Source organism: Ursus americanus, chromosome 29, assembly GCF_024610735.1.
Source record: "Ursus americanus isolate L20-20 chromosome 29, mUrsAme1.1.p, whole genome shotgun sequence".
In the NCBI taxonomy this organism is placed as follows: domain Eukaryota; kingdom Metazoa; phylum Chordata; class Mammalia; order Carnivora; family Ursidae; genus Ursus; species Ursus americanus.
Window position 1 is genome coordinate 29,633,268 of NC_142155.1, and position 10,881 is coordinate 29,644,148.

At 45.8% G+C, this 10,881-nt stretch overlaps 1 protein-coding gene across 4 annotated transcripts in view; it reads left to right on the forward strand.

The window, feature by feature from the left end:
- Positions 1 to 10,334, forward strand: part of ADGRF5 (adhesion G protein-coupled receptor F5) — a 100,395-nt gene extending 90,061 nt beyond the window's left edge. For 3 of the 4 annotated variants that reach the window (XM_045801823.2, XM_045801832.2, XM_087857045.1), the window contains 5 exons: positions 1,285 to 2,679; positions 3,811 to 3,852; positions 3,943 to 4,002; positions 4,533 to 4,617; positions 6,729 to 10,334. In XM_045801823.2, coding sequence (XP_045657779.2) covers positions 1,285 to 2,679; positions 3,811 to 3,852; positions 3,943 to 4,002; positions 4,533 to 4,617; positions 6,729 to 6,808 — 1,662 coding nt within the window. In that variant the 3' untranslated portion in view covers positions 6,809 to 10,334. Of the gene's footprint in view, positions 1 to 1,284; positions 2,680 to 3,810; positions 3,853 to 3,942; positions 4,003 to 4,532; positions 4,618 to 6,026; positions 6,094 to 6,728 lie in introns of all 4 variants that reach the window. The other variant, XM_087857044.1, reaches the window with a different exon arrangement.
- The last annotated feature ends 547 nt before the right edge of the window (positions 10,335 to 10,881 follow it).

Consider the following 10,881-nt stretch of genomic DNA (forward strand, 5'->3'; position numbering starts at 1 on the left):
AATTCAAATGAAGAGTTCAAATGGTGAGACTTTAATAAAAGGATACTTACAGAGGTAAAGCCAGGGATAAAAAAGAAAAAAAAATAGAAGCCAGTACTACCCTGAGGACTAAAGCAGAAAGGAGAGGAAAGAGTGCACCTATAGCAGAAGGAGAACTAAGCCTTGGAGGAGGGATCACTAGTAATAGCAACAGAACTATCACCAAAGATGTGCTGAAGACAGTATGTGTGTATGGGGGGTGAGGGGGTGACTGCGGTGGGTAGTAGGAAAATATATTTCAACTTCTTCTCCCACCCTTCCATCTCCTGCCAATGCTTCCTAGTGGCCAAACACAGCCAGAGGCGTCTGCCAAGGACCCTGAATTTAAGGTGTCTGCCAGACCACATTCCTTCCCAAGTCTCCAGGGGAGACTTTCTCTGCCTCTTCCAGCTCCATGTATTCCAGCACTCTTCGGTTTGTGGTTACCTCAATATACCCTCTGCCTTTGTTTTCACGTGGCCTCCTCTTCTCCATTTATCTTCTCCTCTTCTGTCCCTCATAAGGACACTTGACATTGGATTTAGGGCCCACCTACATAATCTGGGATGATTTCCTCTCAAGATCCTTAATTACATCTACAAAGACCCTTTCCCCAAATAAGGTCACATTCACAGGGTCTGGGTATTAGGACATGTTCTTCTGGGGACCACCATTCAACAAACTACAAGACTCATAGTTTCAGATTGAATAGAACAAGGCAAAGGAGGGCAAAGAAATTGTATTGAGAGAAAGCCCAAATGGAAAATGACAAGCCCAAGTTTATGGGAGAGAAAATAAAAATGCTTAGGAAAAAAAAAAGAAAAGAAAAGAAAAGAAAAGAAAAGAAAAGAAAAGAAAAGAAAAGAAAAAAAAGAAAAGAAAAGAATGATGGCTTTCGTGTTCAGCATTGGAGAGGGTCTTTCAAAACAACTTCACCCTTGCTGGGAAAATATCACTCTTTATAGGCTTGAGATTTAAAACAAAATAAAACAGTGAATACATATCTCTACCAGCCTGCTGAATTGGCCTTAGTGGGGGAGGTGGTACTTGGTAAATGATTAATGAGGTCTCCTAGGCTTGGGGACACATCCTCTGCTAAGTCCCTGCCATAAGAAGGAGGGACACAGATCCCCATAGCCTGTGATGCCTGATTTTTCTCTTCTCATTTCCTCTTACCTGTACCCATACAACCAGTTTCCAGAGAGCTGTTACTCTTTCTCTCTTTTATGACTGAAAGAATTTGACCCCATGCCATGTCAATTACAGAATGTTCTCTCTACGGTTAACACCATCCTCAGCAAGCCCATGTTGAGTACCTGGAAGGTGTTCCAAAAGCAACAGACCAATCACAGCTCACAGCTCCTGGACTCAGTAGAAAGATTTTCCCGAGCGTTACGGTCGGAGGACAGCGCTTTTTTGTCCATCAACGAAACGAATGTGCAGATGAGGGGCATGGTCATACAACCTGGCCATCCCAAAACCTACAAACAGAACTTTGTTTTCTCAGACTCGGACCTCTGGGGCAATGTGGCCATTGACAAGTGCGAGCTGGGAAGTCTGCAGTGGGGCTCATCCATTGTCACCGTGGCTTTCCCAACTCTCAAAAACATCCTCACCCAGGATGGTCAAGGAAAGAATGTTGCAAACAGCTTAGTGATGACCACCACTGTGAGCCACAATATAACCATGCCATTCCGGATTTCGATGACTTTTAAGAACATCATCCCTTCTGGGGGGGTACCACAATGTGTCTTCTGGAACTTCGACCTTGCCAACCACACAGGCGGGTGGGATAGTAGTGGGTGCTACGTGAACAGAGTCAATGGGGACAGTGTCTCCTGCATCTGCGACCACCTCACATCATTCTCCATCCTCATGTCCCCCGACTCTCCATACCCTGGTTCCCTCCTGGAAATCCTACTGGATATCATTTCCTACATTGGGCTGTGCTTTTCCATCTTGAGCTTAGCAGCCTGTCTAGTGGTGGAAGCCGTGGTGTGGAAATCAGTGACCAAGAATCGGACTTCCTATATGCGCCACACCTGCATAGTGAACATTGCCGCCTCCCTGCTGGTGGCCGACATCTGGTTCATTGTGGCCGCTGCCATCCACGACCATTTCTACCCACTCAACGAGACAGCCTGCGTGGCTGCCACCTTCTTCATCCACTTCTTCTACCTCAGCGTCTTTTTCTGGATGCTGACTCTGGGCCTCATGCTCTTCTACCGCCTGGTTTTCATCCTGCATGACACAAGCAAGTCCATACAGAAGACCATTGCGTTTTCTCTTGGCTATGGCTGCCCTCTTGTCATCTCAGTCATCACAGTGGGGGCCACCCAGCCCCAAGAAGTCTATACCAGGAAGAACGCCTGCTGGCTCAACTGGGAGGATACCAAGGCCCTGCTGGCCTTCGTCATACCAGCGCTAATCATTGTGGTCGTGAACATGACCATTACAGTTGTGGTCATCTCCAAGATCCTGAGACCTTCCATTGGAGACAAGCCAAGCAAGCAGGAGAAGAGTAGCCTGTTTCAGATCAGCAAGAGCATCGGGGTCCTCACGCCACTCTTGGGGCTCACCTGGGGTTTTGGGCTTGCCACTGTGTTCCAAGGAAGCAACGCTGTGTTCCATATTATATTTACGCTCCTCAACGCCTTTCAGGTAAGTTCTGCAGGGCAGGGCGCTCAGGAACTGGTGGGACCAATTAATGTTAGAAACACAAACAGGGGTAGGAATGGGGAAGGGTTTTAGTTCAGAGGAGGCCCTAGCCCTAAAGAGGGGGAATTACAAGAACTCAGTGAGACAGAAGGGACACATTCCCCTGCTCCCATGGAACCTCATACCTCTTATCACCTGCATTATAATTTAGCTGCATGCATGAGTCACTTTGAAAAGCCCTGATAATACATGTAAGAGGAAAGTCCCTTCCCTACACAGGATTTTGCTATTTACCCAACATTATCATGATGCCACCTATTATCCCCTAAGTGAAAATACCACTATTAGACCAGTCATTTCTCCACTTAATTTCCCCCAGCATTAAATAAGCTCTCTCTTTGTGAAGTCAGGGATAGCATCTGTCTTCTTTACCACTCTATCCCTAACAGTACCTAGAAAAGACTTTGGCACAGGGTCGGTGCTCGAAAACTGGTAAATAAAATGAATACCACATAGTAGGTTCTCTAGAAACATTTGCTGAAGAAGGAGAGAATGAATGCCCTACGTAAGGTAGACATTCTACTCTATCATGCTCGTTGCTCTCTTGTAGCACGTAATGAACCATAATACAAGCCACACTGTTAGAAGAGCTTTAGCAGAAGGACAGGCAGCGAGGAAGGGAATGCTTAATTCTGATTCTACCAGCAGGTGGGAGGTAAGCATGGGTTCCCATGAGCGGGCGAGGAGGCGAAATGGAGACACTGTCCCAGATGCTCATGCCAAGGCCACACAAATCCTAACTTCTGCTACAGGGCCCGAGGCGTCAAACTATAAGGCTCATGTCTAATGAAGCGGGTAGCATGGCTTGACTCAACAGCACAAACAGTAGGCCCTCCAGTCCATAAGGAGGCAGGGATAAGGAAATAGAACTATATCCTTCTCACGTGATAACATTTAAGGTCTCCTGGTGTGGACCGACCGCATCCCTTTTAACAGTACTCTCCACTGCACTCATTCCATAAATACAGATGTGGGCAGAGGTGGTACAAACTCGATGCCAGGTTAGCAATCCTTCCTATTTTGCTGGGAATAGAATATGATTAAAATGTCCTTCTCCCCAATTCTTTTCTTCAGGGATTATTCATTTTACTCTTTGGATGCCTCTGGGATCAGAAGGTAAGAACAACGACAGTTTCACGCTTCTAGAAAGGTCGAAAGTGCTTGTGGCAGATGGAACTTACCATGGCTTCTTTTAAACAATTGTAGGTCCAGGAAGCCTTGCTAAAGAAGTTTTCACTGTCAAGATGGTCTTCGCAGCACTCAAAGGTCAGTCTTTCTCTTTGGAGACTTTTGAAAGGCCCGCTCTCTCCACACCCAGGTCCAGCATAGATTTATTTCACTGTTTTTGCTTTGCACCTGATTCTGCCTATTAAAGTCAGCCGCAGAACTGTTATTAAGAGGCATTAAGAAATCTTCTGGGGTAACTTAAGGCACTAGAGAACACAACGTGAGGAATAACGATGAAGAGATTTTCTGTAGTCCGTTTTGGAAAATAACTATTGCACTCAAACACATTTGACTGTCGTCACGTGTCAGAAGATACCAAACCCTAGTGAACAGTAAAACATGTATTTGGAAGTTATCTTCCTAACTCTGATGAGAGTCCAGTGTTTCAAAGCGGCTCTCCTGCTTGATTTGTTTGAAGTAGAAATTTCTGCTCCTCCAAGCTCTCACTTTCAAGTGGACCGAGAGATTCAGACAGTGACCACTAGAGGGCAGCAAACGAATCATCCTAGAGATAAAACGGGGCCTTGGTTTCACATTTGCTTTGTAACTGTCTTTCTTCTCTTTTTTAGTCAACGTCCCTCGGTTCATCGACACCCGTATTTTCTATGAGTTCTCCAATATCAAGAAGATTTAACAATTTGTTTGGTAAAACAGGTACGTAGTGACTTCTAGGTCACTCCCTAGGGCACTTACTTAGGGCTGACTCAAACAAATTTGCCCTGACGGGGAGCCTCATACCCCTACCTTCCTACTCCCCACCTTGAGGCATTTACTGACTATAGCCTCATTTGGGGCTGAGGTTAAATCCAGGAGCTTGCTTACATTTTCCCAAACCACCGGGAGGCTGGCACAGAGGGCACCTGCCTTGGGTGGGCAGCTAATAATAACTTAAAAGGATACGATGTGGAGAATCTAGACAAGCCTGTGGAGAGATGTCTGTCAAACCTGTATCAGCTACAAAAATGAGAACTGTGAATTGCTGGCCTTGTCAAACACAGAGTTCTTTGCTATTCATGTTTGTTTTTTTTTAAGCTTTTATTTATTTACTTTTGCAAGAGACAGAGAGAGAGTACAAGTGGGGGGAGGGAGCAGAGGGAGAAGCAGGCTCCCCGCTGAGCAGACAGCCCGACTCGGGGCTCGATCCCAGGACCCTGAGATCGTGACCTGAGCTGAAAGCAGACGCTTAATCGACTGAGTCACCCAGGCACCCTCTTTGCTATTCATGTTAAATAGGAATAAGAAGGTCATGTTTATGGGTTAAGGCGTAGAAAAAAATATATTTAGAAAGCTCTACGATAGGATCACATGCTGTGGGTTTCTTTCCCTTTTTTTTCCTCTTTTTTTTTCTTTTTTTGGAGTGTGCTTGCTGTACACGTCGTTGTAGGAAGAATCACTCCGGTTATCCATTCTGTTAGGGACATGCACAGTTAAATTGCTCCCCTGGAGGTACAAATTCACTAATGTTAATGACTTTGGGCAATGGGTCTCAGCTATGTTGGGGGGTTGAAATCTCTGCCCACCAACGCCCCCTAAGCACCAGAATTGTTTCCAGCTTCTTGAAAATGAACAGATTTCACAAAGGCAGAATCTAGAAATGTGTCAATACTCCAGACTAAGGCTTTTCCTATAAAATCAAATTTGGAGAATGCCTATCAATTGTTAAAACTCCAGAGGACTTGGTCCTTGGGGCTTCGATTTGATGCATTACTCATGAAAGTGGAGGGTCTTTCCTTTTGAGCGTGCTTGATCGGGCCTGCTGGGGAATGATCCAATCTTTGGGTATAGTACCACCCTTGCCCTTGGCCAGCACTGTCACTGGAGCATGCTGACCATTTGCATCCAAGGGAAAATGCTACAAGATGCGTCTACGGAATCAGAATTACGCAATCTATGGCCAAGAAAATGTGTTCTTTGTTTCTGAATCAGTCCGATTGAAGTTGGAGTTCGGGCTGTGTTCCTGAGGTCCCGGGGCCTGCGATTCCCAGTCACTGCCATTCGATGCAGCTCTGTGTTGGCCTGCTTGAGGGTCCCATAATCACTGTAACTTTGGTTTATGTTGTCAGCAGCCCCAAAGGGCCCCCCAGGCAGTGATGGAAACCTTGTTAGCAGTGGCAGCTCACCAATCTGATGGTAGGGTGGGCACCGTGTCCCTTCCTCGCCCAGCACCCCGCCCCACTCGCCCTGTGCTCAGTCCCTGCCTCCTGCTGACGCCGGCCCGTGTGGTTGCTCGCGGCTGCGCCCTCTGCTGCACCTTCGTTGGCATCCGCTGACCTCCGCTTCTTTTCCAGTCCTGCCTTTTCTACCCCTGTAATTTTCTCCTTTCTTTCCTTTTTCCCCTTTCTTCCCCTCGCCTTCCAGCTCAGCCTCTGGGCCCCTCCCAAGAGCTTCCCCCAAGACACCCCCACCCAAGGGGACCAGGGAGCTTCCCTCACGCAGTTGTCCCCAGGGCCATGCATGTGGTGGCATGTGGAGGGCTGCCCATGTTCACGTCCTCCCTGTCCTGGTAGAAACCTGGCTGCTGGTTTGATGGGAAGTAGTTAGTGCTTGTCTTGTCGGCTGCCACGCATGCTTGAGAACGACAGCTTTGTTTGTTCTCTGGCACTTCGGGGTCTTGGGAGGGGGGCAGGCATGGGTTCGTTTCCAGGCATGGCCCAGCTTTCCCGGCTCTCGAGCGAGAGCTCCCCTCGGGCCACAGCAGGAAAGGTGCACACCGCCGTGATTGTGCTGTCGTGTCTGTAAGCCTGAGCTGCTACTCTGTTTTTTAGGAACATACAATGTTTCCACCCCAGAAACGACCAGCTCATCCCTGGAAAACACATCTAGTGCTTACTCCTTGCTCAACTAAGAACAGGAAAATCGACCCATGTGACTTCTTTAAAGGACAGTGGATACACTCGGAAAAAAAATCCTTTCAAAGCCACGGGTAAAATGTTTCCTCCGCAGGCTTCCTGGAGCAGATGCTGAAGAGACTCTTTCATTAGGGAAAAGGAGCTCTCTTTCGTGAAGACAGACTAAACGTAACTGTTAAGTTTATTTGCTGCCCCACCCCCACCTCTTGTGTGATACTCAATGTGTACAGTATTTAAGTAAAACTCGAGTCCCCTGAGGCCCCACTTCCCTGTCCATATTGTAACATAGAATTTCAAAGAGACGTTTTTACTTTTCACACGTTGGGCACAAAAATAAGCTTTGATTAAAATAATAAGCACAAGGCTAGGACCTAGGAAATACTTCAGTGAGCTCTCAGAAAGAAGAAAGGAAAGAAGGGTGGATACAGGAGGAAAAATAGAGAAAAACAATAAAAACCACATTTAAAAAAATTTTCCATGTTAACATAATAATTCTGATACTGCAACATGGAGAATACAAAAATGGCTCAAAAATGGAAACTGAAGTAAATCATGGTGAAAGTTTGCTATTTTCTTGGTATTTTCTTAGCTACGAGAGAAAATTTTTTTTAAAAAGGCGGTGGGAAGAGATAGGGAGGAAATTGTAAGATCAGCACGCTTTCAAGTGGACAATAATATTTACAAGAAATGCGTGGAGGGAGACCTAATTCTCCTGATGCTAAACACACACCCTATGGTCGGGCACGTGAGCGTCTGAGCTCAGGGGAGGGGCCCGCCGAGCACATGGGGGAGCCGTGCTTCATCAGATCCAAGCAGATCCCACCGCTAGTTACGTTTTTTACCGTTTATCAGAAAAGCCTCATCTTTTGGTTTGTTTCAATTTTTGAAGGCAAAAAAAAATTATATTTTTATATCCATCACTTGCCAAATGTGCCATACAGTGATATAAATGTGATAGATTGCTCTGGAAACAGATCTCGACTGTCATGTGTTTAACAGCTTTAACCGGGTACATCTCTGTCATCATAGAATAGATTTTCAGAATCTTCCGGCATTGTTTATCACTGTTGTTGCTACCGTAGATGTAGTGGCCCTTGGCGCGTGGTCTAGCGCCCTATGTATTAGCTCTTTCAATCCTTGAGTTCCAAGACCCATATACGGTAAGAGTTTTGTATTGTCTAATCTGTGTTTATTCCACCCACTCGGAAATCTGAAATGAAACGTTACAGTTGGCTACTCTCTGCTCCCAATGACACTTGACCTTGATGAGCAGATGGTGGAACTTTCCCCGAGGATTTGATTGTCTGTGAATTACACACGTGTGTGTGTGTTGTTTGTGGTGTGTGCATTTCATAAAAGAGAAATATTTATTAAAATTGAATCGATATTAAGGTTAGGCATGTGCTGTAGCCACAGCAACCATACATTCCAAATTGAAGTCTGATCCCAGAGACACAGGGAAACAGAATAAAAATGTGGGGCCCCTCGGGGAATGTGGGCCGTGTGGTCTTCATAAGGACTGAGAACTAGCAGGGATCCAGCCATCAGGAAGGTGACAGAAGAGGCTGCAATGTAGCAACCTTTTATTTATTGAATTTCGAAAGAGTTTTCTTTTAGTATTTTAACTCTTTAACCTCTCTTCTTTTTTATTTTGAATTTTAAATTCTACATTCTGCCTCTCTTTTCTTCAGGGGGAGAAGCAGGTGGGGCAGATAGAAGTCAGTCCTCATAGTGTTTCAAGTAAATGAGCTCTTTTCTTCTACACGTTCACGAATGACGTGGACATCTCCTCCCACGCTTGCCTGGAAATTGTCACAGAGGAAATGATTAAACTATAAAATTCTCCAGGGATGGTCAGCTTTGGGGAGAACTCAGTACCGACGAGACAGAGCCGGAGATTAGGTTGAAGGATCAATGGGATGAGAATTAGAGGTCCGAGAGAGAATGGCTTTGACCAATCTGGTTCCTGGAACAATCTCAGGGATAAGAGGCAAGGTTACATAGTACAATGTGTGAGCCTGGCCATCGTGACATGATCGGCCAAAGAAAGCATAGCACTCAGGAGGAACTCAAAAACAACAAGGAACAAGAAACACTTAGCTTCCAGCCACGACCATAGGGATCCTTTGGGAATCATCGTGTTGCGAAGGGAACCTTTATAATGGCAGGAACCTTCCCGGGGTTCCTAGGATGTGGATTTGGCCCTTTGCCTACGTGCATTAACTGAGGCACGTTCCCTTACCCCCAACACACACACACACACACACACACACACACACACACACACACGTGCGCACGTGCTTTCCAGCTTTCAAGACACAATGCCAGATCCAAATTCCAGAAAACCTATGAAAACAAAAACTTAGAGACATACTTGCCGGTCTTCTGCTCAGCTGCAAGATACGTAGTTCAAGCACTGCTGTTTGCCAAGAATATCCTAAAATAAACAATAGAATTCAAAATTGTAAAAGAGAGCTGTGCATGAATCTGTGAGCTCTGTCAAAGCAGGAGCCCCTCCTGGTCCTGTGTTCACTAGTTCTCAGTCAACGATGATTACAAGACTATTCACAGCAGATTTCTGAGGAAGAGGAGGAAGGAATGTCAGCTCTGAGGCTGGTACAAAGTGCCCAGTGCTTCCCCCTGTGCCTGACCTCTCAGTGGGTAAAGTCAGTTCCATGGGCCAAAATTTAAGTTGCATTAAAGGGCCTTCTATTAAGTCAGTTTCTTGCAAAGGGATCTGTGCTAATGCTTCAGAGTTTGTGAGGTGAGAGCATTCACAAAGGAGCAATTAATCTAAGCTACAGAAATATTCTCTGGGAATATTGTTAAGTCCGGTGTAACACGTCATGTCTTGAGGGGGTCGTGGCTGCCATCTTTCCCCTCCCCCGTTTCTTATATATGGAGAAAGAGGTAAATAAAGACCCATGGGGTTTTCAGGATATCCATTGCTAAGACCAGAAATTAAGAAACACTGGAGAATCCTAGCCTTTTGCCGTTTGTGTAGAGAACTTCAGACAGATCGGTGTTGGAAGGTCAAAGAAAAAAAAAAGTGACACGGGGAAGAGAAAGGTCACAGTGCCTGGAACGTGCAGGCGCGGGGAGGGAGTTCTCCGGAAGTGAGAGGAGCAGGAAGTCACAACCGTTGGAGAAGACGAAAGGAAACAAGTGTGGTCCCAGAAATCCCATGTAGGTGGAATGCGTTTGATTTGTGGCACGTGAAGGTGACATCAGACAGAAACCCAAAGACAGCGTGATGCAGGCCAATGGACGTCTGATTCCCTGAGTGTCCAAAATAAAGGAGGGGCTTACAATGGATGTTATCTTTCTTATGTATGTTTTAAAAAGTCCATGAAAATAGTGTCTCATGACTTGACAGATGTTAGCTTTGGAATGAGATGCTATAGGTTTCTAACTGTATGACTTGGGATATTAAATCATGTCACAATAGTACACCAGCGTACAGCTATGTGTCCTGTCCATGCTTGTAACAATAAAATATCTAGCATGATCTCTTTATATAAATTGTCTGCTCTTTTGTAAATAGGCCGGTGCTGCTGTTTCAGGCTTCCCTATCAGAAATCCAGCCAGAATTTAACGCCATTCTCCACACAGCGAGTGGTTGCTTCTGTTCCTCGGGCGTGGTGGGGGGCTGGGTACCAGAAGCTCCCGGCTGAGCTCAGTTGGCTGACAGCAATGACGTCACTCCTCACACCATCCACACTCCCATGCAGCGTGTGAAGCCTGGAAGCTTACAGAGGGTTGAAACGAGGGACCCTGAAGCAACACTTTCAGGACCTAACTGCCCAGGAAACAAATAAACAAATATCTATTCTTACATTTGTGTGTGAAAATTTGGAATTTTCATGGACGGCTAAAAACAGAGCCCTGTGAGTTTTGTTAGTGACAGATTATTTTTGCAACGTGGGGCCATATTTCTGTTTTCATATCCTATTGCTGCATAACATGTTACCACAAACACAGAGGCTTAAAACAGCACCCACTTACAATTGCACAGTTCCGGAGGGTTAGAAGTCTGGGCATGGCTTCACTGGGTCCACTGCTCAGGGTC